Here is a 26159-nt window from a genome sequence, read left to right on the forward strand (position 1 = left end):
GGACCCACAGGAAAGGCCTCAGTGGCTGCCACTCAGAGGGGGGCATGGGGTGAGCAGGACCCCAGACCGGATCCCAGGACAGCACTTGTGTGGCCGCTGGCGGTGCTCGTGTGGTCTGGGTGATTTCAGATGAATGGTAACGTGTTCCTTTCTTGTGGGCAAAGAGTGCCCAGTTAGCCAAAGTAGGCATTCCCGCCTGCAGCCAGCCCACTGGGGTGGCGCTCAGCCGCCTGCAGCCCCAGAAAAGCCAGCAGTGGCGGGCTGGCGGTGGTGGCCAGGATCCGGCCGACTCGGGACTTGCCTTTTTCTCCCCTAGCATTAAGCTGATCCTGAGTGGTCAGCAAGGACCCACTGGGTGCCTGCTGGTCACTGTAGACCTGCTTGGAGAGGGTGCCGATGAGCAGCAGCAGACGGCACCCCGCCCGTCCCCCAGGCTCAGGCAGGGCCTCCAGAGGCATCGGCGGCGGGGAGGGGGGCTCTCCTGTCCTCCCGGTGGCCGCCTCTGGTGTCCCCCGTGGCTGGGGAGTCACACTTCCTCACAGAAGCTTCTGAGGAAAGTGGTATTCACAGCACCGTCCCCAGGGGCTCTGGCCTGGAAGGGGGCCAGCAGGGACGTGAGGGGTTCCTGCCTGGTGGCCTGTCACCCGCTGGCTTTGGTTTAGTTTACCCCCTGCACCACAGCTTTGACCCAAGCCCCTGTAGTGACACCGCCGGCTCCTTAACCCACTGAGCCACATGGGAGCTCCCAGCCACCCCTAGCTTATTCCTCTCGACGCATCCACCAAAACCAGGGGAGAAAGAGCGGCCTTGGGAGAAGCACCGCCCCACAGGGTCCTGGCACTTGTGTGGCGCATTCCCAGCCCGTGAGGGGCCCCTGAAGGGGTGGGCCCTCCACCCTCCCTGCCCCCCCGCCGCTCCAGGATTTACTTTCCTGTTGACCAAGAGAGGCTGGGCCAAGGGGTGGGCTGTGGGCACCCACGAGCGTGGGCGCATGCGTGTGCGTCTGTGGACACCCGTGCCCTGTGCAGGTGCGTGTTGGGAGGCGGCCGCGGCAGCTGGACTGTGTGTGTTTAAAGACTGACCAGTGAGGTCCACGCAAGGTCTCTCAGACCCCAAGCCCTCCGGCCTGACCTTCAAGATTCAGGCACTCCTCCGCCTGGTATCCAGCCGGGCGCCGCCCCCCCCACCCCGGGGGCCCAGGAGCTGATGACACACGGCCCTCGAGACTCGAAGTGTCGGTACCTTTATTGAGGGTCCCAGGGCGCCTCCCGGAGCCGGGGCCCTGCTCAGGGCAGACCAGTCTACGCCTGCACAGTGCGTGTCAGCTGGTCCCCGGGGGAGTCACGGAAGACTGAGGAGGAGCAGGGGCACGAGGGAGGCCAGCAGCGAGCCCGGCGGGAGGTGGAGGCTGGGGGCGGCTGAGTAGCCGTAGTTCGTCCGGCAGGAAGCCTCCAGCTGGCCCAGCGGGATGGGCTCCTCCCCTGGAACCTGAGCGTGATTGCTGGCCTGTGGACAGACGGGGGTTGGCTGCCCGCCCTGGGGAGGGAGCAGGGGGCTGGGGGGTGGGGGGCAGGCCCCTCTCACCTGCTCCACTGCCTCGAAGACCCTCAGCAGGTTGTCGGCCAGGGCGCCCCTGACCTCGGCCTCCGTCCACTGCCTCCTGAGCAGCTCGGCCACCAGGTCTGGGTACTTGGACACGTCCTCCAGGCCCAAGGGGACCCTGAGACGCGGTGGGCAGGGCGGGCTCTCAGCTCAGGGCGGGGCCTGGGGCCTGAGCCCTGGAGTCGCCAGGGCCACCCTGTCTCCAGCCCCTCATGACACATGGACAGCGGTCACAGGACGCGGGCCTTACCTGGACACACCATCGTAGTCCCCACCGAAGCCCACGGCCGCAGCTCCCGCCACCTTCTTGATGTGGTCCAGGTGATCTGCGGCGAGACAGCACATGCGGCTCCCGCCGGAGGCCCCCGCCCGGCACCGCAGCCGCTCACACCCACGCACCTGCCACTTGGGACAAGTTGGCCTTGGCCGAGCAGGAAACGTAGTCGTTGTAGAAATTGACCATCACGAGGCTGCCCGTCTCCTTCTGCTCGGGAGAGAGGGCGCAGCTGCGGTCGGGGCAGCCAGGCCGCCCGGGGCCCTGAGCCCTGTCCCCCCAGGAGCGGCCGGGGGCGCCCCCTCCCCCGCCGCTCACCACCAGCTGGAGCACGTCATCCGGCACGTTGCGCCGGTGCGGGCACAGACTGTAGGCCGAGGAGTGGCTGAAGATGACGGGGGCCTGGGACAGCTTCAGAGCAGCCCTCATGGTGGCCACGGACACGTGGGCCAAGTCGATCATGACGCCCAGCCGGTTCATCTCCTTCACGACGCTCTGCAGGGGACGGGGCTCAGGGGACCTGGCGGGCACCCTGGGGTTCGCGGCCCCCGAGGCCCAGGCCCGGGACGCGCACCGGCTGGGCCCGCTGTGAGCCAGCGCCTCGGTGGCTGGAACGTGGGAGCCCTCCGAAGACCGGGTCCCAGGGCAGGAGACCAGGCACACAGCCCAGCCCCGAGGGTGACAGCGCCCCGCCCCCACTCACCTGCCCAAAGTGCGACAGGCCTTGGCTCTGGGCCTTGTCATCGCCCGTGTCCACCAGCCAGTTGTCAGCCCTGGGAGAGCAGAGAGCGGGCGCCCAGGGGTTGTCCCAGCCCACCCCCCTCCAGGACGCGCCCTGAGACCCTCCTGCCGGCGCCCCGGCCGCTCACCAGGGCGTGTTGCAGCTGTGGGTGAGGGTCATGTACCGCATGCCCAGGTGGTAGAGGGCCCGCAGGACGCCCAGGCTGCTGTCGATGGAGTGGCCACCCTCCACGCCCACCAGGCTGGCCACCTTGCCCTCCTGGAAGGCCTGCCGGATGCCTGCAAGGAGAGCCCGGCTGGGGAGCGGAACCCAGGAGTCCAGGGGTCGAGGGGCCACGCGAGAGCCACAGGCAGCACGGTGGCCCCTGCGGGCTCCACCCAGGAGGGCCGGGAGCCAGGACGCACCTGTGCTGCTGGTGACGCAGGCGAAGGTCTCGGGATACGCCTGGCACATGCGCTGGATGACGTCGATCTGCTCCAGGGTCCTCTTCACGGCGTCTCTGTTCTGGGTGTCGCAGGGCACGTACGCGGACCAGAACTGGGGGCATGACGGGGCGGGGCTGGGAGCCGAGGTGCAGGGCCAGGCCCCCCCCCACGTGCACATGGGCCTCTGGCTTCCCTCCCACAGCCTGGGGGGCTAGCAGAGTCCCCTCTAAGGGCCAAGGGAGGTACCCTGCCCCCAGGGAGGGGCGGCGGGTCAGCCAGGAGCCAAGGGCTCCCCGCAGGCAACGCACGGCCAGACCCACCTGGCCGCCCACAAAGCCAGCCTTCAGCTTGGGGATGTTGGTGTGCGTGTGGGCCAGGCTGGAGAGGTTGGCCCCCGGGTCCTGAAGCTGATTGTTGAACAGATTCAGCAGCTGCCAAGGCAGGTCATTGTGCCTGGAGGGGCCGGAAGGAGGGGCCAGAGGCAGGTCAGGACAGCCACTTGGACCCGGGCCCGCCAAGCTGCCACCCCGGCCAGTCGCCTCTTGTCCCCCCGCTTCTCATGGGCCAAGGACTACGAGGGTGATAGGGTGACTAACCACAGCACAGGTGAGGTCCCATCTGTGCCCCACCCCAGCCAGGTAACTGAGCTGAGCCTTGCATGGAGGCCCCACCTCCCAGAGCTTTTGCTGAGAAAGAGGGAGGGGGGCTTCTTCCGGGCTTGGGGTCAGGGGAAGGTGGGAAATGAAAGAAGCGCCACCAATGAGGCTGGCGGACTGGGGGTGTAGGGCCTGGGTCACACCCTGAGTTCCAGGTGAAATCCGCCCTCGCAGGGCCAGGGCGAGGGCAGGGCGAGGGCAGGACCGCATGGGGGTGGCCTGCCCTTGGGGACCTGGCTTTGCCCCCTCATCCTCCAGGGCCACCATGGGAGCAAGGCGCCCCCCAGGCCCTCTGCTGCCTCTCTTCCCAAGAACACGCCCACACCTCCGCCAGGAAGCCCCGTCTCTGCGGCTGAGGTTTTCCCAGGAGCCCCAGGGGCAGGGCTTTGGCGGTGGGGGGGTGGGGGGCGGTCACTGTCAACCTTAACACTGGGATGCCCAGGTCGTGGAGCCCCCCTGCGCCGCAAAGCTTTGCTGGTTGAGAAGCAGGTGAGCCCAGGGAAGTGAGGCCATGGCCTCGCTGCGGGGTGACACGCTGTCCCCGGACCAGGGCTGGCCAGGACTTTGCTCCCCTGAGAAATCCAGCCCCACCCCCGCTGCCTCCAGTTTGTTCTTCCTCCTCCCGCAGCCTCTCCACCCTCTGTCTGAACCTGAGGTGAGGGACAGCGGCCACCTCCGCCCTATGGGCAACACCACCTTCTGATAGACCTGGCAAGTCGGCTCTCATCCGTGTGCCCTGGGCAGCGGCCTGGGCAGTGACAGAGGGCCCTGCCATCCAACTCAAACAACAGAAAGGAGGATTCTGACTGCTGGACGGTGCTAGAAACGGCAGCCACGCACACACTTAGGCCAGTGCGACATGCACATGTGATGGCTGGAGCAGGGACAGCCCTATTAAACCATGAGGTAGCTGTGGGGCTGGTGGCTACAGCCTCATGGAATGCCATGCCAGGACTCCCTCTGGACTTCTCTGTGATTGGAGCTGCTTACCTGGGTCTGTCACCTGCAGGAGTAGCCAGCGCTAACTAGTTTTAATCCTGTCAACCTTAGCTTCCAAGATGTCCGAATCCCTGTTTCCGGAGCCTTCCTGGCTTGCTGGGCTCTTGGAGCCATCTTACCTCTCACATGAGCCTCTGGACAGCATCCAGCACCTATATTCTGGCCCCTTGCCCTGTGCCCAGCTGCCCTAGTCCCCTGGAGTGAAAGAACCACCACCCTGCCTCATGCTGTGGCATCTCTGACTGCCCTTGCTGGCCTGGCCCAGGCCCCTCCTGCCACAGCAGGAGCCAAGGGCGGTGGGCCCTGCCTGTCAGGAGACGCAGCCCGCAGGGCTCCTCAGAGGTAGGTGAGACGAGAGCAGGAAGAGGGGCTCCAGGAAGGAGGTGGTAGGGGGGAGACCGGGGCTGAGGGAGGGCCGGCGGCCCCCATGACAGGACCCCCGTTTTCTCTGCTTTTCGGGTAGGGCTCTGATTGAGCCAAGCCCAGAGGCGTGTAAGCTCCTAAACCGCCCCAGCGTGTGCTGCTCCGATGGGTTGGACGCCCCGGCGGGAAGAGCAGGAAGCTGGAGTGTGTGTGCAGGGTGCTCGTGCCCAGGGCTCGAGCAAGCCCGGGGAGCTGAGCACAGGAGCTGGACACTAGGTGTGGGGTCAGTGAGGGGTCTCGGGGGCCCAGGGGAGGACTCTGTGGGAGCCGAGGCCTGGGGAGCTTGAGCCGGAAGGGCAGGAGCTGGCCTTGGGTCTCCCTTGGGCTGCAGGGCTGAGACCTGACCTCTGGCCAAGCGCAAGGAGGGGCAGCCACCACCCCGTGCGGGAGGGGTGGGGGGGCACAGGAGCAGCAGGTTAGCTGACATCAAGGACAGAGTGAGAAGAGTCGCCAGGGTCTTGGCTGGAAGGGGACCGTGGGAGTGGACACCTAGGGGCTTGGTCTGGGGCACTGCGGCCTGAGCTGCCTTGGTGACATCTAGCTGGGCACTGGCCTGTGGGGTCACCCCAGGGGGTGGACAAGAGGCCTCAGGAAGGAGGGTCAAGAGGCCGAGGGGACAGTGCCACCCTCACCCGGGCCTCAAAGAAGGAGCTGAGGCCTCAGCGGCAGGACCCCGCCAGGCTCCGCGGTGCCTGGCCCCAGCACCACTCGGAGCTGGGATCCAAGGGGGCCAGGCTGTGGGGTGTCCCAGGGCCTCCCTCCTGCTCCTCTGCTCAAGCCTCTGGGGCCCCAAGAGACCCCATGAAGAAAGCAGGGCCAGCAAAGGGCAAAAGCCACACTGCAGCAGGAGAAACTGAGTCACTGCAGAGCACCTGCTGGCTCAGCTCAGGAGCCAGAGCCGGGCGCTATCACAGGAGTGGCTCTTACCCATCAATGACAGGCGTGTCCTGCATAATCCTCACCGCCAGGTCCCGGAATTGGTCCGCAGCGCAGACGGCCACCAGGGGCCAGAGCCACCAGCTGGTCCACATGGCACGACTCCCGGGGACCCGCTGCCCAGCCGCTCCTCACGTCTGTCTGGCCGGCCTGTGTGCCAGGAGGCAGGCAGAGCCCTTTGGTCCAGGTGCCCGTTGCCAGGAGCGGTCCCATTTGTCTGTCATCAGCACATTCCCCGCGAGGGTGGGTGGATGGGAGTTCCTAGACCCCGTGGCTGGGCGTCACTGTCCGGGCCAGGCCGGGGCTCGTTAAGGCAGTTCTGCACAGGGGCGGGGCTGGTACCCTGGCGCCCAAGCGAGAGGGTGAGGTCGTACAAGAGGATAGCTCAGGGACAGTGGCTGTGTGGCACCCCCAAGACACGATGTCTGCGGTCTGCAAACAAGACTCAATATTGCAGAGTTCCCACTGTGGCTCAGCGGTAATGAGCCTGTCTTGTATCCATGAGGATGGGGGTTCCATCCCCGGCCTCGCTCGGTGGTTTAGGGACCTGATGTTGCCATGAGCTGTGGTGAGGGTCACAGACACGGCTCAGATCTGGCACTGCTGTGGCTGTGGCGTAGACCCCTAGCCTGGGAACTACCCTAAAAAGGCCAAAAAATAAAACTCAACAGTTTGTCGATACTGAGCCCCTCTGTTTGCCTGTAGTTTTGTTATTTTCCATGGAAGACGGAGCACAGCCCCAGCCCAGTGCTGGGGGCGCCTGGAGCTCTCGGCGTCACAGTGATGCCGCCCACTCTGGCTGCAGGCTCCTGACCAAGCAGGTTGGACACCGGGGTTTGGGGTCAGAAGCCTGGGGTGTCTATGTTTCCTTTGCACCTTGTCACCTACTCAGGTCTCCAGAGAGGTTCTGAGAACAGGCTGTCCAGGCAGTGCCAGGACGAACACATCTCGAGTGCTGGTCCCAGACGTGGACCAGCGCCGGGGGTCCCGGCGGATGACCCCAGCCCACACTGGGGCCTCGGGGCTGCTGGGCTGTGTGGACCCTCCCTCGCCTCCCGCTAGGCTCCCTGGCGCTTCCATCCCTGGGTGCCTTTGGACCGTACGTAGACCTGCCCCGTGGAGCCCAGGAGACCAGGTGCCAGGCAGGTGCCCTCCAAGTCCCACTGGCCCCAAAGACAGCCTCAGCTAGCTCTGGGTCCTCTCCAGCCCGGGGAGGAGGTCACGTCCAGGGCCTGGCTCTGGCGTCTCTAGCTGTGTGTCCTGGGCCCCGCCTCCCTCCTCCTCCTCCCCCCACCCCCGGGAGAGGTTCCTGGGCCCCCTCCTCCCCACTGGTCCTTGCTCTCGGCCTGGATCCTCCGAGCCAGCCCAGGACTGGACCCACATGACGCCGGGACAGGGAGTGCTGTGCCCCCGCGTGGAGCTGCCCCAGGGCCCCAGCACCTCGCCTGTCCTCCCTGCTCCGTGTCCTCACCCCTGGGGACCAGGGGACTCTTCGTGGGGCAACACCTCTTCCACGGGGAGCTCCCTCTCTGCCTCGGCTTCTCTCCCCAGAACTGACCCAGGGAGGCGTGGCTGCTAACTCACATTCCCCCATCATCGCCGGCCTGCTCCATTTTTCTCTATTTTCAACGTTTTTCCCTTATACTTTTGGTTTCACAGTTGGGTTTTTTTCTTTTTTTTTTTTTCGCCCCTTTTCAGGGCTGCACCTGTGGCATATGGAGGTTCCCAGTCTAGGGGTGAAATCGGAGCTACAGCTGGGGGCCTACATCACAGCCAGAGCCACAGCCACGCCAGATCTATCTGAGCCGCATTTGCAACCTACACCACAGCTCACGGCCACACCGCATCCTTAACCCACGGAGCGAGGCCAGGGATTGAACCTGTGTCCTCATGGATACTCGTCAGATTTGTTTCTGCTGCACCACGACGGGAACTCTGTGTCTCTCTTTAAATAGGACCGTTTAAGCCACGAGGACAGCGTTTTGGAGGAGCAGGTAAGCCTGCCTTTCTCTTCGCAGACAGAGCCCACAGCACAGCACGCGCGTCTCCCTGGGTCCCAGCTGCGCGCTCTCCTCCTCTCGGCAGGTGACCGTCCTGACACGCACGTGTCTCCGGCTCTTTCTTGGGCCATTTTCCCAGGAACGGTGGCGCCTTGTGTGCAGACGTGTCTCTGCTCTGGTGGCTGACGCCCCCTCCGGCACGGTGGCGGGACCCCGCCGTCCTGGCCTCCTGCATGCACGGCCCCTGGGCCTCTGAGCTCCCGCTTTACCTGCTGCCCTTCTCCAGCTGACTCCTGTTTTGTGTTTTTAAATCTTCGGGACACTTGATTCTGAGCTTCATTCGAAATGCAGAATTCATTTGTTTACAAATTTTTAAGTGTTCTGGTTAAGGCTGTGTAATTTTTTATTCATTAACCGGGAGGATGGGCAGGGAGCGCCCGGAGCCCAGTTCCAGCGGGGAGGGGCTTCCACTGCAGCTCTCTGACTGAGGGGCGGGCCCCTCGCTGTCACCTCTGCGCCGCACTGGCGGACCCCCTCTCAGGGGCCTGTTCCCCATCTCCCGCCTCTGGAGCCACAGCCGAGCTGGCTGGACAAGCCTGGGGAGCCAGGCCCGGGCCTCGGGAGCAGATTTAAGACCGGGCCCCCGGGGACATTAGTCACGCAGATACCTAGTATTTCAATGCATTTTTTTTTAACATAAAAAATGTCCTGCGCCCCCAAAATCCACAAAAAATGAAATAGGAAAGTTTCAGGTGAAGCCAAGGGCAGGGTCCTGACCTCTCCCCGCCCAGCTCTGCCACGTTTCCACAGGGCTCTGGTCTCAGTCACAGCCGGTTCCCCGAGTTCAGCCGCAGGTGCTCCTCGCACGCCGGCCGCAGGGGACACCATGCCCAGGAGCTACGCTGGAGCGTGGCCGCGCTTCCTTCAGAGCCTCTCAGGGGAGAAGTTCAAGGCCCCGGGTTCCACCCTTGGAACGGCAGGGTGCACCCTTGCTCAGTCGTGACGCGGTGCCAGGCGGATGGCTGTAGGGTACGCCCAGGAGGGCTGGACTGTGCACCCACAGCCTCCCTCCAAGCCTGCGGTCTGGCTGGGGGCCTGGGGTCCCCTGCCTGTATCTGTACACAGAACCGCTCAGCTCTGGCGGGGTCGGCCGGCCGCCCTGCATGGAAGCCCAGTCTCCCCCAGGCTCTCTGCCTGCCCTTCTGCCTCCTCCAGGGGCCGTGGCCACGGCCCCACAGACCTGTGGGCGCTGGGCCTCTGTTCACGGCTCTGGCTTTGGCTCTCTGGTCTGCAGCCAGCTTCGGTCCGAGGCCCCGGCGTGCTTTTTTTTGTTGCAGTCGGTCCACCCAGCGTGGGGGCAGAGACGTCCTGGAGCATTTGCAAGGGACATGATTCTGCCCTCATCTTTTTTTTTTTTTTTTGCCTTTTATCATTTTTTTTTTTAAGGGCCGCACCCGAGGCATATGGAGGTTCCCAGGCTAGGGGTCTCATCGGAGCTGTCGCTGCAGGCCTCCACCACAGCCACAGCCACACGGCATCTGAGCCACATCTGTGACCTCCACCACAGCTCACGGCAACGCCAGATCCTTAACCCACGGAGCGAGGCCTGGGATCAAACCCACGTCCTCATGGATCCTAGTCGGGTTCCTTACCACTGCTGCGACAGGAACTCCGGAAACTGCTTTCTTTCCAGCCGCTCCGCCGGCACGCTCCCCGGGGCGGGCGCTCCCCGCCTCCGCGTCCTGACGCCCCGCTCGGCCTCCTCCCTGCTTGGTCCGCCTCCTCGCACAGGGCTCCTCTGGACGCCGAGCTTTCCTCTCCTGTTTCGGGTTCTCTGTGCTTTTATTTTAGGCATTTCCGTCATCACAATTAGTGAACAGGGGGGAACTGCTGTTCTTTGATGTATTCTACGAATTTCCTTAATTCCGAATCCCCGCGCTTTTATCTCACGTTCCCTTGCGGGAATGACACCCTTCCTCTCCCGGGAGGACCCCTTGCGTTTCTGCTGCTCCCGGGGCTTCTCTTCCGTGGCGCTTCGTTCGCGTTATGGAAGCAACGTTGCCTGGTGACAGTGGGCAGTTTGGTTTTCTTTTGCTGTCTCCTATTTACCGGATGCTGATGGTTCCCCTGGACCCTTCCTCCTGTTGTTTATCTGGACGTTCTGCTGCACGGCCGGCCTCGTCCCTTCGTATTTCATGGTGAAGCGGCAGAAGCGACGCTGGCCGTGCTGCACTGAGAAGGGCAGCCTCTCAGCTCCAAGCTTTGTGGAAACGGGCACGCGGGGCTGTCCCGAAGCCGCCCGTTGGTGTCGGAATGTGACCTGGGCACCTCCAGCGGCTGCCCTGGTCCTCGGAAACATACTTTCAGGGAAGGCTCTCGGGGGTTCTTCCCCCAGGACCAGGCGGGCCGTGGGCAGACCGGGGTCGCCCAGCCGTGCACGTGGGCCCTGGCTCGTCGGCTGTCTGCAGCCCCGATGCCAGCTGGGCCTCTTGCTCCCCGGCGCTCCCGCCCAGGAATGGGCTGCAACCCGCCTCAGACGATGCGTTCCTTCCTCTGAGGTGCGGTCCTTTGCCGACCTCCACCCACGGCGGCGAGGAACTGTCAGTCTCAGGCCGAGCCTCTGACCTGCAGCTCTTCCTGCTTCCTGCTCCTCCTCTTGTGCTGGTTGCTGGTCCCTCGCATGGACCTGTCGGGTGGGGCCGGGGCCTGGACTGCAGAGTCACCTTCAGGAGGTGGGACGAGTGCTCTGTCAAGAGCAAAACTTCAGAGCCAGGCACCTCGGGCTCAAACTCCCTGCGGCAAGCTGACTGCATTTGCGGGAGCTGGTGGCACCAGCGCCTCCCACTCCACATGTCCACCCAGGGGATGCAGAGAAGGCAGCAGGCGTGATTCTGTGCGGCCACCTGCTCTGGGTCCTGGACATTGCAGCCCAGCTCTGCCCCCTCTGGCTTCCAGCGGGCCCACCAGCCCCAGGAGATGTGAGTGGTGCCAGAAGTGGCTGAGCAGGCGAGTTCCAGGGACCGCGTGCTGGCCCCTCTCCCACGGACAGTCACGGGTGCCTTTGCCCATGCAGCGTCCTGAAGGGCCCTCGGGCTGCTGGCCCGTGTCCACAGAAGCCAAGGCCTGCCGCCCACTGAGTTTGCAGGGCAGCCACTGGGTAGCTTTGTTTTTGTCTTCTGTCTTTTTAGGGCACCTGCGGCACATAGAGGCTCCCGGGCTAGGGGTCTAATCGGAGTTGTTGCTGCCAGCCTATGCCGTAACGACACCAACACCAGATCCAAGCCGCGTCTACAACCTACACTACAGCCCACGGCGACACTGGATCCCCAACCCACTGGGCGAGGCCAGGGACCGAACCCGCAACCCCATGGTTCCTAGTCAGATTCGTTTCTGCTGCGCCCCAAGGGGAACTCCCAGCCACTAGATCGTTTGCTTTAAATCGTTACCATTTCTTCTTTAAATAAAACAATGAGAATGTTAATTGGAAACATCAACGTCACTTCCCATAAACAGAGAAACACAGCGGAAATAACATACGGAGGCTTGGCGGTGCTGCAAGACTTCAGCTGGCGCCACACAGAGACGTGCCCGGGACAACACGCAGCAGCGGCTCCAGGTCCAGGGAGCGTCGGGGCCCAGTGGGCTGCCGGAACCGCCCCCCAAACCGCACTCCATCCAGAGAGACCGCCCCCCATCAGCTGCACCCCGCCTCACATGGGCGGGGCCAACCAGCCCCCAGCAGGTCCCAATCAACCGTCCCCTGTCCCTCAGAGACCCAAGGGTCACGGCATCTGAGCAAACACGCGCGTCGTGACGTGTGAGCACAGCTACACACACACCTCCACGTGCAAGTCACGGATGCACACACACGAGCTGTGTGGGCGAAGATGCCGCAGGCCACAGACCTCGTCCCCGTGAGCACAAGGGGACACAGGCAGACACACGCACCTCGGCCCACACGCTGGCCACCGCAGGCGAGAAGCGGACACACCCCAGACCAGGGTGTGTAGACACCAGTATGTGTTGGTAAAAGCACACACATGTGGACTTGAACACAAAATGAGCACACGTGCACTCAGACATGTAGACGTGCACATACAGGCACACGGCTAAGGACACGAGTGTAAGTACACACACACTCACTCAGACACAAGAACACAGAGGCGACCACACACACACACTCAGACACACACACAGAGGAGACCACACACACACACACTTACTGTCACCATGCCTGTCCTCTCACAGCACACCCACACTTGTCACAAGCGTGCTTAGCCTTAAGTCCGCTTGCCATTGTGTAATTGTGCCAGCCTGGCCCCCACACTCTGCCCTCAGCCCCAAGACCGCCCCCCGCCCCCGGAGCCGGGCCTGCGGCCCCCTCTGGACCTGGAGGGAGGAGCTCCGGGGGGGGGGAATGTGTCCGTGGGGGGCCCTGGGCACACAGGCAGCTCTAGACCAGGCTACCACCTGGATTTCTGCCCCCAAATCCTCAGCCCAGGGTCCTCATGGGTGACACTCTGCACCCAGCACCTGCCTGGGAGGGTCCCACAGCTGGGTGGCCTCCCCCCCGGCCCCTCCGTGTTCACTACATGCTGCCCCCAGCACCCTGCACTCAGACCCCCCTGCCCACACAGCCACAGGTCCCCTCCTTCAGGGGTCCCCAAGATGCTCCCACGAGGCCCTGGCCCCAGTCCATCCCAAGAACCCCTGAACCCAGCCCCCCAGCCCGCGAGGCACTAGCCTGCTGGGCACCTGACCTTGTCTCTCCGCAGTTCCAACTTGAAGGCCCAGTGAGCATAGAGCAAGTGCCCGCTAACGGGTGCACAGACAGGCACTCCCCCACCCAGGTGGTGGTGGGAGGGGACAGGAGGCTCAGAGAGCTCTGGCCCTCGGCCACGCCTGGGCTCCAGACTCCCCAGGGGCCATGGCACGGCGGGCGCAGCAGCCCAGCTCCACTCCGGTCACGAGGTCTGGGGGCTGTTTCCGTTTTTACAGCAGTCCCGTCCCCAGCTCTGCAGCCAGCCTCCTGCACAAAAGCGACGGCCTGGGGCCTGTACAACAGGCACAGAGGGCTTGATGCCACCCAGGCCTCAGGTGCCCTCTGACCCCCAGGCTGGGCAGGTGGGACAGGGCAGGCTGGGGAGCAGGGTATCGAGGTCCCCAGACAGCAAGGTGGGGTTCTCCCAGGCGGGGGGCTGAGGTGGGATTCCAGGCAGGCACGGAGGACACTGGGCGGCCACCAGGCAGCAGCCAGTCTGGCAGCGAAGGCCAGGGGAACCCACCACATGTTTTTTCTGGTCCCGAAGCTGCCACCACCCCTGTTCCCTGGGGTCGAGGGGCCCGTCAGCCCTGCACTGGGGCGCCTCCTGGGCTATGCCCCCCACCCCCCCGCCACGTGGGGCCTGCTCCCATGTGTGCAACGTTCCCCCTGCAGGAGGGTCGGATGCAGCGGGGATTGAAATGTCCTCTGGCAGAGACTCGGGACTCGTGGAACCAGGGCAACGCCTGCGTGAGACCTGCCCGGCTGGGGGCTGGCCTCACTAATTGCTTTCAGGAGTCTCAGGGTGGGGGCACTGTCTGGTGGGCAGCTGGCCACCCGTCCCCACCCAGGGAGGGGATGCACAGCTGGGCCCACCCAGGTCGCAGAGCCAGGGCCTGGGGTGGGGGTGGGCTCAGCCCTCAGCGCCACCCTCTGTCTTGGCGCCCTGCTCCTTGGCATCTGGGACCCTGGAAGACGTGCCTGCCCTGAAAGCCCCAGAGAGAAGCCATGCCTGGTCAGGGTGAGCAAGGGCACTGTTCAGATGGCAGAGATTTGCCAGGGGAGCCAGCTCGAGAGTGAGGTCCAGTGGACGGCGCCCCACGGAGAGGGTTCCTCAAAAGGCCTGGGGTCAAAGGGCGCGCATCTCCACAGCCAGCGTCCCTTCCTTCTGGAGCTGAGGGGCCCTGGCCCCCGCCTCACTGGCACATGCATGGTCCAGCTCGTGGAGCCACTGCCGGTCAAGGGCCACTGGGCTCAGATGGTGGCCAAGAGGCTCACGGCCAGACGTGTGGGGTGTGACACTCTGCTGTCACGTCCTGAGGTTCTTCGCCTTGTCTCTGCCGTGTCTGTAAGGAAATGTGGTGGCACGACCATGCGTGTCCCCGGAACTCGTGCCCCGGGGCTCTGTCCTTGGGTCCTCACCAGCCTTTGCTTGTCTCGTCCCACTGGGACCTCAGCTACGCGAACCGACCAGACCCACAGTGAATGTGCCGCAAAGATATGGCGGGCACGGGGCGGAGGGGCCTCCAGCTGCCCCCACCTCCAGGCTGGCCTTGGGGATCAGAGCCGCCGTGATGCCAGGTCTCCCATTTGGCTAGTGGACGCGCACTTGCACAAAGGAGATGGCAGGGAGTTGAGAGGCTGCCCTCAGTCCTGCTCCTGGGGCCTCATGGCCAATTCCAAGACCAGCCAGGCGAGGGTGCAGGCGACTCTGGCCTCCTCTGAGCAGTGGGGCTGGTCTGAAGGCCTGGCCAGCCACCCGGTCGTAAACCGGATGCCCGCGGTCCTGGCACCTCTCTGTTTACAGCCCCTGTACCAGGGCGGGGCAGGGTGGTCCCTAGGCTGGGGGGGGGCAAGGGCAGCCTGGGCCCCAGAACTGTAGAAGAGGCAACGGTGCCCAGCGTGGGGACAGTCCCGATTTGAAAGAGCCACTTAGGTGAAATGCTAGGGTTCTTAAGTGCTGCCTGTGGGGCCCCTCTGTCCTGTGCGTCAAGTGGGCCTGGAGCCCGGCTCTGCCTGAGGCCAGTGGACCCACAGGGGCGAGGCCAGGGCTTGAGTCCCCCTGGGCGACCTGTGGTCCTCTGGCCCACCTGCTGAGCTGCAAGCCACAGGGGACCTGGCCGCTGCCGCCCCCTGGTGGCCAGTTGGGGTCCTGAGGGAGCCCCCGAGGTCACTCCTGCGGAGCGGTGCCCGGCCAGGCTGAGGGTCCGAGGGCCATGCACGTGCTGCCCGCCCTGTCCCGGCTCTAGAGATGGAGGCACGGGCTGCACAGAGCCGGGCTGTATGGCTCAGAACATGGACACGAGCTCTGGCTGCCACATCCGCATCCTCCTGCATTGAAGCCCCAGGACAGCGTGGGGCCAGAAGGGGGGCCATGGATGCCAGGCACCTTGGGTTCTGCCATCTGAGGCCACCCTCTGTGGCTGCCTCATGGGACTGTCCCCGGGAGACCGTCCCCGACGGGCACTGCAGCCAACGCACCCCCACCGCAGCCCCCGGGTGGGGAAGGGACATTGTCCTGGCCCCTCAGCGTGCTTATTGCAGAGGGGCGGACGCACGCCCAGGTCAGAGCCTCGGTAACTCAGGAGAATCAGACGGGGCCACGCCTGAGGAGACATTTGCATGCTCAGGGCACCAGACGCCTCCCCAGGCTATGATACCCAACTGCCACTTCCCTGGGTGTGGACACAGGTCAATGGGAGACACTGACTCTGCCAGGAGACTGGACCACAGCCCCGCCCGTGAAAACAGCTCTATGAGGTAAAAATAGAGAGTTCCCAAGCCGACCAGGCAGGCTCCCCAACCCGCTCGAGCTCGACCCCCGATAAGCCCGGTGCCTCCTCCTAGAAGGTCCGAGACCCTCCCCTGAGGACCCTCCGCCTGGCACACAGAGCCTTAAACCTCTCCCTCCCAGGGGCCGTGAGGGCAGTGTCACAGCAGAGAGGGGACAGTGAGGAAAAGCGGTCGGGCTCCCTATGAGACGGCTAAGCTTTCCATCACGGCTTCACATGGTGTAAAATAGAATTTGAGCCCCAAACTGGCTCAAGAGGAAGGCGGGCTGGGCCAGGCAGTGGTCCACAGCGCACTGCTCTCCCCGAGACCAGCAGCGGGCTACGCCCGGGGCTTCCACCCATGACCCACGTAGTTAAAAGGGGAAAGGAAGTGAGCAAGCATCGTGGCATCATGAGACACAAAGCTAGCCCGGCGATACTGTTGCAAAGTGACCCCCCGCAGCCAAGAGCAGAGAACAGGCTGAGCTCTCAGGGAGACGCAGAAAGGCCCTTGTCAGCCGCCCAAGACGCGCTCCTGCCAAACTCAGATTCTCCTTCACGCATTCATTCCGTCAACGGGTCTATTCCTTGTGGTAGGGGGCCGGCAGGGGCAGGGCAGCCAGGCAGAACTCCAGAACCGGCAGGCGTCCTGGAGGAGGGGACATGCCAACCGACCCTTGACAGGCAGGTGGGGAGGGAGGCCAGCTCTAGGCCGAGGACTCAGAGATGAAGGAGCAGGAAGCTGCGGGCAGCCTCAGTGGGCCGGACCTTGACCTCAGGTCAGCAGAGAGCTGCTGGCTCGACGGCCAGGGTCAGGAAGGCCCCTCGGGGCCCCGGGCAGCCAGGGGTGCTCTGAGCTCTCCCTCCACCTCTGCACGCCCAGCTGGTCCCGGCTGTGCCCTGCTGAGCGGGGCTCCAGCCACCTCCCCTCCAGACGGCACCTCCCGCCCGCCCCACAGCCCACGGACCCCGGCCCACTCACTGTGGCCTTGGCGGCACGGCGGCTGGCCTCTCCTGGCCTGGGCGACCTCGCTCACCAGCACGTCACAGCGGTGCTGGCCCCACCCCAGCCACCTGTCTTTCCTCCCGGGCCAGGGGAATGCCGAGAAGGTGAAAATGCCCCATTTCCGCCTCAAGAAGCCCAGGTTCTCGGACTCTGGGGAGGAGGGGGCGGGGGAGGGGAGGAGCGGGTCGGAGAGGGGGTGGGGGGAGGGGCGGGCTGTCCCGCCAGGAAGCTCGCCCCTCACCCCTCGGCCTCCGGCACTCTTCCCAGGGTAGAAGTTTCTTTACTACCTCCCAGATTCCAGCGGGCAGCACAGAGGCGTGGGCCCTGGTGCCATCTGCCTCGTCTGGCTTTTTGATGGCAATCCTAGCGACTGCTCCAGGCAGGCACACGCATGCCTCCTTCGGTTGGTTTCTTTGTTTGTCTTTAGTCTTTTTACGGCCATACCCGTGGCACATGGAGGTTCCCAGGTGAGGGGTCGAATCAGAGCTGTAGCTGCTGGCCACAGCCAACACAGGATCCGAGCCTCGGCTGCGCCCTACACCATAGCTCACGGCAACACCGGATCCTTAACCCACTGAGCGAGGCCAGGGATCGAACCAGCAACCTCATGGTTCCCAGTCAGATTCGTTAACCGCTGAGCCACGACGGGAACTCTGCCTCCTTTGTCCTTTTCATTACACATTCTAATCGTGACAGCAATTCAACCTTTAGGCCAATGGTATAAACCGCCACCCAGAAACCTGTACACACATGTTCACCGCCGCGTGAGTCACACCAGGCAAATGTGGAAATGACACAAACAGCCATCAACTGGTGGTGGGACAAATCCAGCGGGTCCGTCCGGTCAGTGGAGAAGGGCCAGCCATGGAAAAACGGGACGCCGACATACACTGGACCACGACGAAGCTGCCAACACGATGCTGGGAGAAAGAAAAGGCCACTGGTGCAGCCGCCAAGGCAACAGTGTGAGGTTCCATCAAAACCAGACGTAGGGGAGTTCCTGCCGTGGCTCAGGGGTTAAAGAACCCGACTGGCATCCATGAGGATGCGGGTTCGACCCCCGACTCAGGTTTGATCCCTGACCCTGGAACTTCCATACGTTACGGGTGGGGCCAAAAAAGAACAAACAAAATCCAGAAGTACAACTACCATATGATTCAGCAATCCGCTCCTAGGCATAGACCCAGAAAGAAACCTTAAAAATTCCAAAAAATACACGCACCCCTTTGTTCACAGCAGCACTATTCTCAACAGCCAAGATACAGAGACAACCCGAAAGTCCTTCGACAGAGGGGTGGATCAAGAAGGTGAGCTGCAGGAGTTCCCGTCGTGGTGCAGTGGTTAACAAACCCAACTGGGATCCATGAGGTTGCGGGTTCGATCCCTGGCCTCGCTCCATGGGTTAAGGATCCGGCATTGCCGTGAGCTGTGGTGTAGGTCACAGAGGCAGCTTGGATCCCCTGCTGCTGTGGCTCTGGCACAAACTGGCAGCTACAGCTCCAATCCGACCCCTAGCCTGGGAGCCTACATATGCCGCGAGTGCGGCTCTAAAGGCTGGTCTTAGTCCGAGAAAACCTGAAGGTGAGTGCACCCGAGGTGGCGACCGGGCCAGAGTGCACTTTGCAGTCTGGACAAGGAAGAGCACAGACTCGGAGGCCACGGCCCCGTGGGGGTTATCACCAAGGCACCTGGGAAAAGGGCCACGGGAGCCAGAGCAGCTGTGGCCTTGGGCCCTGCCCAGGGCTGCCCTGCAGGTCCATCAGCGCACAGGTCGCACGGCTGGCCCTGTCACCTGCTCCCTCCCTGCCTTGCCAGCCAGGTGGCACCCAGACTTGCCTGAGCCTGGTCACATCTGCACTTTTCTAAACAGGGTCTCAGTCGCCGATCCCAGAGAACGTCTCTTTGGGGTCCACCTTGGCCTCACTGCAGGGGTTTAGAGTCCCATTTCACAGGTGGCTCCACAGGCACTACGTGGCCTGCGGAGGCTGCCCAGCTGGACAGGCTCAGACCTGGGACCTGTCCCTTTGGGGCTGCCATGCTGGTGACCCGCCGAGGGGGCTGTGCACCCTGATGTCACCTGGGGACAAGCAGGTGGAGCTGCTGCCACGACAGACATGGCCACAGGCCACATGCTCGGTGGAGGAGAGCCTCATAGGCCATGACACGCCAGAGCCAGGAAGCTCCTGGCATGCTCCTCGGATGACCTGACAGGCATGTTTCAGCTCCGAGGAAAAAGGCAAAGGAGACACGGGGAGGGGCTGAGCAGTCCGGTCCCCACCTGAGCTGGGCTCTGCCAAGCGACCTGTGGACAAGCCCGGGTGGGGGGCGCAGGTGACAGGACTTCTCTCTCTGACCGTCACCCGTCTTGGGGGAGGCTTTGCAGCCAGGGTGGAGGATGGGGAGATCGCCTTGCCCTCTCCCCCGACTTTCTCTTTCTTTGCCTTTTGTTCCCAGATTCCTCTGCTCCCAGGCAGGACCCCTGAGGATGAGGCTGCCGTCCCGTGAAGGAGAGGGGTCTGTGGGTACCGGCTCCACCAGGCGCTTGGCACCTGTGCTCATCCCAGCGCTGGTTAGTGACAGAGGCACGGCCAGGTGCTGGCTCTCTGTTGTCACCACAGGGAAAATGAGGGTGTGCATGAGCTGGAACTCCTGCCTCCAGGCCCGATTTAAGTGAAAAGGCCGGATTGAATCGGAGGCGCCAGGACACGAGCGGAAGCGAGATCAGGCTTCAGTCCCATGGAATCTAGGGCTGCAGAAGAGGGTCCTGCGAGAGGGCTGAGCCTGCTGAGAGCGGGCGGCCAAGTACAGATTGTCAAGAAGCGGGAAGGCGCCCGAACATGGGCCTCAGAGGTCGGCAGCAGGCACCGCCAGGTCCTGAACCCACTGAGCAAGGCCAGGGATCGAACCCGCAGCCTCCCGGGTGCTAGTCAGATTCCTTAACCACGGAGCCACGACGGGGCCTCCTAAATAAACAAGTCTTGCCATCAGTTTCTTTCCGTGCGGAAACCACTGAATATATGGAAACTGAGAGCTTTACTGTTGAGAGGCAAACCTCTGCCTTTAACCCAAAGCTGTAGATCCCTGTTCTAGCTTAAGTGTGTGACCAAAAAATGTTATTAGAAAGTTACCACATGATCAACTACACTTTAAAATTTTTTTTTAATTAAAACATGATTTCAGGAGTTCCCGTCGTGGCGCAGTGGTTAACGAATCCGACTAGGAACCATGAGGTTGCGGGTTCGAGCCCTCCCCTTGCTCAGTGGGTTAACGATCCGGCGTTGCTGTGAGCTGTGGTGTAGGTTGCAGACGCGGCTCGGATCCCGCGTTGCTGTGGCTCTGGCGTAGGCCGGTGGCTACAGCTCCAATTGGACCCCTAGCCTGGGAACCTCCATATGCTGAGGGTGTGGCCCAAGAAATAGCAAAAAGACAAAAAAAAAATTATGATTTCATTTTTATTTTTTATTTATTTATTTTTGTCTTTTTGCCATTTTCTTGGGCCGCTCCTGCGGCATATGGAGGTTCCCAGGCCAGGGGTCCAATTGGAGCCGTAGCCGCCGGCCTACGCCAGAGCCACAGCAACGCGGGATCCGAGCCGCGTCTGCAGCCTACACCACAGCTCATGGCAACACCGGATCGTTAACCCACTGAGCAAGGGCAGGGACCGAACCCGCAACCTCATGGTTCCTAGTCGGATTCGCTAACCACTGAGCCACAACGGGAACTCCCTATACTTTCATTTTTTAAAAAAGTTACTACGTTCATGAGTTCCCATCATGGCTTAGTGGTTAACAAATCTGACTAGCATCCTTGAGGCTGCAGGTTCAATCCCTGGCCTTGCTCAGTGGATTAAGGATCCGGTGTTGCCATGAGCTGTGGTGCAGGTTGCACATGCGGCTCAGATCCTGTGTTGCTTTGGGTGTGGCGTAGGCCGGCAGCTACAGCTCTGATTCGATCCCTAGCCTGGGAACCTCCATATGGCACGGGTATGGCCCTAAAAAGACAGAAAAAAGAAAAAAGAAAAGCAGGAGGGGCCCTGGTTCTGGTTTGCTATAACAGGAGGATAAAGGCCTGCTTTTCTAGGTAAAACCCTTGGCCTCCCCAGGGGTGGCTGGGACGAAGGGTCAGTTTCTCTGGCAGGTACTGTAGGGATGTGGCTTGAGCTGAAGCAGCAGAGTCAGTGTGTGTCTGAGACGTCACAGGCCGGAAGTGGTCTGGGGGGTAGGACCTGGCGCTTTCACTGCTGCAGCCCAGGTTCAAGCCCTGGCCTGGGAACTGAAATCCCCCATCAGGCTGGTCCACGCAGGTGCCAAAAAAGAAAAAAACAAAACAGAAAACTTCATGGTGGGGCCATGGGTGAGGGGCTCCAAGGAGCCCGACTGGGGTCTGGTCAGGGAGCGAGGCCTGGGGACAGGAGCAACAGTGCATCCACCCTGGTCACGCCTCTGGAGGCATGCCCACGAGCCCAGGGATCAAACCCCAGGCTCCAGGCCAGGGCTCAGCAAGAGACCAACAGGCAGTCACCTTGGCTGCCCAGGCAGCTCAGTACTTTTCAGCATCATCAGTGGGCTGGCCCCGGGCTGGGCAGTCAGACGCGCACAGGGCAAGCTACCAAGCCATTCCAGCTCAGCAGTGGCCCCGCCGCAGGGGTGGCCAGCTGGAGGGAAAGCCTGGGCGGTGGCCTGATGCCTTGAGTCCCAGGGCCCAGGACAGTGGACGCTCCTCCGGTGTGAAAGAGGCCCTCCGTCCAGCCAAAGCTCCTCAGCGGGTTCTCCTCACCTCGTTGCCTGGTGGGCTCTGACTCTGCTCATCCCCCCAGACTTAGTTAGAGGCCACCGCCTCCAGGAAGCCTTCCTTGCTGCTACCATTAGCGCGAGTTCAATACCTTCTTCGCACCTCATAGGCCCTGACGTGCCCCCACACTCCTGGATGAGCGTTGGCCACTTGCCCTGACCCTCACTCCCAGGGGCACCCAGGGGCAGGGGCAGCATCTGTCTCGTTCACAACCCTCCGTCTAGGCCAGGCATGAAGAATGCAGCCCAGAACAGATAGCACATGGATGGCTAACAGCTTCGGTCTCCCACCTTGCCACGTGGGAGAATACCCGTGGCAAACAGGCGGTCTGCTGTCCACCAAAGGCCCAAGGTGAAGGACGGTATGAGACGCTGGGTGGTGTGGCGCCAGCTCAGACCACACAAGAAGGGTCACTACACAGAACGGCGGCCACCAGGGGAGACAAGGGTAGAATGATGGACGGTCTGGCTGGACTCCGGCCACGTTCCCCGAACCCCATGCAGAGCAGCGTCTCGTCCAAGGAAAGGAGGGCAGACAGGACTAGAGCAGTGACGAGGCACAGCCCGCGCAGCCCAGGGGCGGGTCTGGGACCAGTGACACTGAGAGAAGACCGCCGCGCAGGCCGTGTGGCAGAATGACAGGCAAAGAGGGGAACTTTCGATGAGCAGAAACGGCGGAAGGAGAGGAAGGCAGCTTCGACCAGGGGGCCATGGCTGCTTTCCGCCCACTGCCGGGCAAACCCCCGAGCCCGGCTGGAATTGCAACCGCCTTCGGGGCGAACAGCCATGCCCTGGGAACGCGAGCCCCCAGTGTCCCTGCCACAGGCCCACGGCACCGAGTCCACCCAGACAACGGGATCTAAGAGCTGAGGTCGTCTCTGCAGCGATTAGGAAATGGGGATGGCGCTGCCTCCACCAACGCGCAGCAGGTGCAGCCCGCGGGGAAGAGGCACCTGCTGGGGGACAAGGGGACCTGCGCTCAAAGGGAGGGGGCGTGCAGGGGCATGAGGCCCCCCGTGGGGTGCTCTGGGCACACCCTGCTGTGGCTCCCCGATTTGTGCACGTGGGGGCGTTACTGTGCTCACTGCTCACGACGAACGTGCCTTCTCCATGAGCGGGAAGTCTGGTTTCAGAACAACCAAGAGACGGCCGTGCTCCCGACCAGCAGGAAAGCCGGCTCCATGCGCCCAGCGGCACTCTGGCGACGGAAAGCCATGCCGTGGACCCAGAGGGGCCCTTGCGAACCATCCCAAGGTGGGGCCGCGGTGTCTGTTCGTCCCACCGGCGGGGCCGGGCTCTGTCCTTCCCCCGCTCCAGTGCAGAGGGTGCACGGGGGCCAGGGAGGGGCATGGGGAGACCCCATCTGACCCCAAACGCAGCCCAATGCCAGCTCCCTGGCTGCAAGCCCTGACGTTTCCAGTTTGGGGCTCTCCTGGGCCAACCTGAGCAGGCCGTCGTCCTCCAGGGCTGGCAGCCAGGGAGAGCCAGGAGGGCCGGTGGGAGTGGGGGCTAGGGTGGTGCCCTGGGGTTCCGTCTCCTCCCAGAGCTACCGAGCAGGTTTTCAGGGGTCCCAGGGAGGAACGTGCATACGCCCAGAGCTTTATGGTGGGATGTTCAGGCCAGGGGTGGGGGGGAAGCGTCAGGACTGGAAAGGGCTGTCTCATCACCACTCACTCCCCTACTGGGCCAAGCAAAGAAGTTTTTGCTGTGGTTTGGGTTTTTTTGCCTTTTTTAGGGACGCACTCACGGCACACGGAGGTCCCCCAGCTAAGGATCCAATCGGAGCTACAGCTGCGAGCCTACACCAGAGCCACAGCAACACCAGATCCGAGCCGCGTCTGCGACCTACACCACAGCTCACAGCGGGATCCTTACCCCACTGAAAGAGGCCAGGGACCGAACCCACAACCTCATGGTTCCTAGTCGGATTCATTTCCACTGCACCACGACGGGAACTCCACAAATACTTTTAATAAATGTTCATTAAATCCTTTTGATTGGCACAACTGTATTGCGTTGGGGGTGTGGGCAGCATTGAGCACAAACAGCTCAAGCCTCACTCCTCCCCCTTGGCGGGGAAGAGGCTCTTGCTCCCGTGGCCTTGCTCCATGGACCTTGGGACTGTCATGGGACCGGTCCTGCTCATCCCAAGCCACACCCACAGACTGTCCCAGGGCCTGGAACAGCCCGCACCCCATGTTCCAGACGCCTGGTGGCCTGGCCCGGAGTTCACAGCCACCCCTCCCTGAGCACTGCAGGCTCGGCCCTTGCTGGGTGCTGACCTGCTCACACTCACCCAGCACAGGTGTGGCAGCTCACACACACGAGTGCACACGCTCCCAAGGCCCCACCACTGCTGGCCGATGGCGACGGGCGGGCCTTCCCTGCGCGTCCAACCCCCGTTAGATGTGGGCCACGTGGCCAGCAGAAGCGAGGGGGTGACCAGGCCCCGGGGTGGCGCCGGCGGCTGGGTGAGGTGGAAGTGGGGTGGTGCAGCGTGTGGTCTGGAGGTTTCTGCCTGGTCAGTGGGGACACGGGCCAATGTCCCAAGGCCGCTACCCCACCCCCACCGTGGCTTCGGGGTTTCTGGGGCTGAGGGTGTAACCCAGCAGCACCCTGAGAGGCCTCCCAGAGAGACCCCACTTGTGTCCTCCACCTGCTCTTTCTATTTATAGACAAGCTTTAGTCAAAGAACCAGTTTAATCAGGGAAGTGGAAAAAAAAAAAAGCAGAGAAAAAGGACAACAGAAGTAATAGTCCAGCCGTTCAGCAAAGCCCAGGACCTTCAGGTCCTCCTGCAAGACGGCAGATGATATTCGGAGCCGCGTCCTAGGAGCCGTTTTGCAGGCGCCGAAGCCCCAGCGGGTGCAAGAAGTCCACTGGATGCTGCCCACCTGCAGGTGGACCCCAGACTGGCCGGAACCAGAAGGCTGATGACGCCGACGCCCAGTGACCTCAGCACCCACCCATCGGGAAACATCCACGAGCTGAGCACGCCCTGCTCCCCGGACACTGGAAGCCTCCTCGCCCCCCTCCAGGGGGGCACCGAGCTTGAGCACAAGCCCGCGTGCTCCCTCTTCGCTGGCAATTCAAGCCACTTCTTCCGCTCCCTCAACTCCACGTTTGTTTGGCGTCGGTGCGCAGAGGCAGCCGAACATTCGTCAACAGGACCCCCACCGTGCCCGTCGTAACCACGTCGTACCGCGACTGGAGCGGAAGCTGCCCGGAGGGCCGGCCGCCCCAGCCCCTCAGCAGAGCCCCCAGCCATGAATTTGGATTTCATTTTGAACTCGTCTCACATTCACAGGAATCAAAAACCCAGATGGTGGTCAGGGCCGTTCGAGAGTTTTCTCTCACCACCGAAAAACCACCCCAGATGCAAGAGCCCAGTTCTGCAGGTCAGAGTCCGGGCCGGGCCGGCTTCCCACGCTGGGTCCCAGGCCAAAGTTGAGGCGGCAGGGGCGGCGCTGACCTGCAGGCCCCCGTCCCTGCTGAGGGCACCTTCCCACCTTCACCACGTCCAGCTGGGAGGGTCTCGTGGGCCAGGGGTAGGGGTGGTACCTGTGGGGGCCGTTCCGTCTGCACGGGACACCCTGAGAAGTCCCCACCCCATCCTCAGTCCCCGGCTGGGACAGGCCACCACGGCCCTGCAGGCGCGGGGAGTGCCCCCTTCTGCTGTGGCTCCTGCATCGCACTCTCTCCTGGGACGGCGGCCCTGGGTGTCTGCGGCCAGGGAGCCACCCAGCAGCCATGAGCGGGCCTCCCACCTCCGGCGTCACCAGGTCAGCGCCCCAAGTCAGAGGTGCTGCGAGTCTCTGCACTTCAGGAGAAGTCCTGTCTGCGGCCCTGGAAGGGCCCGCACCCCACTGCCAGCCGCCCCGGGCCGTGTCTACAACTTCCGCAGGTTTGCCTTTGGGCCGCCACCCCCTAGACTCAGCCCTTCACGCAGGACGCGCACGGCCTCCCTGTGCCCAGACGCGCACTGCACAGACGGGGGGAGGATAGGGGCCCCGGGCGGCACCCACCTTCCCTAGGCCTCGACACAGGCGCCGCGAGGCCAGGGGAGGTGTCGTGCCAGCTCGCGAGGTGCGTAGGGTTCAGGAACAGCCAGGAAGGTGAGCCCAGAACAGCGGAAGCCACCGCCCGGCCCCGTCCCTTGTCACCCGATGACAGAAGGGGGGGCTCCTCCCAGCAGATGCTCCCCTGCCCGCCCCGCCCCACACAACACACTGCCAGGACCCCCATGGCCTGGCCCGCTCGCCACCCACCTCCAGCCAAGGCCAAGGCGCTGCGCTGCAGGAGTTCCGCCAAGGGCACGGCCTCCGAGCGGCCGCCGCAGAGGCTGGGGTCTCTGTCGGTCCGCGGCTCCCAGCAGACAGGGCAGCTGCCGTGCAGGAGCCCAGCCTCGGCTGCCAGCTCATTATCAGGGCAGTAAGGCCTGAAGCACCAGCCCTGGGGAAGGGGGTGGGTCCAGATCCCAAAATTGACGTCAGCTGTGAGATTTGCTGGGCAGGGGCTTTGCGAGTGGCTCCGTGTGGCTCACAGCATTTGCAGTTTAATAAAATTAGTTTGTGTTATTAACCTTTAATCCCAGTCCCTTTACATTTAGCCTGCGAAGTTCAGTATTTTGTTTATTCATCACTTTCAAAGTCTCTGATTCACATTTGATTGTATTTATAAATCTAGACAAGCTCATACATTTTTTATTGCTGTTGTCTTTTGTCTTTTGGGGGCCACACATGCAGCATGTGGAGGTTCCCAGGCTAGGGGTCCA

The 26159-nt window shown here is 62.9% G+C and overlaps 1 protein-coding gene across 3 annotated transcripts; it reads right to left on the bottom strand.

Annotated features, from left to right (window-relative positions):
• DPEP1 (dipeptidase 1 (renal)) lies at positions 1223-25793 on the bottom strand. 3 transcript variants are annotated; one of them, XM_021093525.1, is made up of 11 exons: positions 25654-25793; positions 6049-6207; positions 3364-3496; positions 3023-3155; positions 2746-2896; positions 2580-2649; positions 2195-2371; positions 2002-2086; positions 1853-1928; positions 1585-1720; positions 1223-1506 (listed from the first exon to the last, which is right to left on the bottom strand). In XM_021093525.1, exons 2-11 carry the CDS (start codon positions 6150-6152, stop codon positions 1342-1344), a joined length of 1230 nt encoding a protein of 409 aa, XP_020949184.1. In that variant the 5' UTR covers positions 6153-6207; positions 25654-25793; the 3' UTR covers positions 1223-1341.

The sequence above is a fragment of the Sus scrofa genome, chromosome 6, assembly GCF_000003025.6.
Source record: "Sus scrofa isolate TJ Tabasco breed Duroc chromosome 6, Sscrofa11.1, whole genome shotgun sequence".
NCBI lineage: Eukaryota > Metazoa > Chordata > Mammalia > Artiodactyla > Suidae > Sus > Sus scrofa.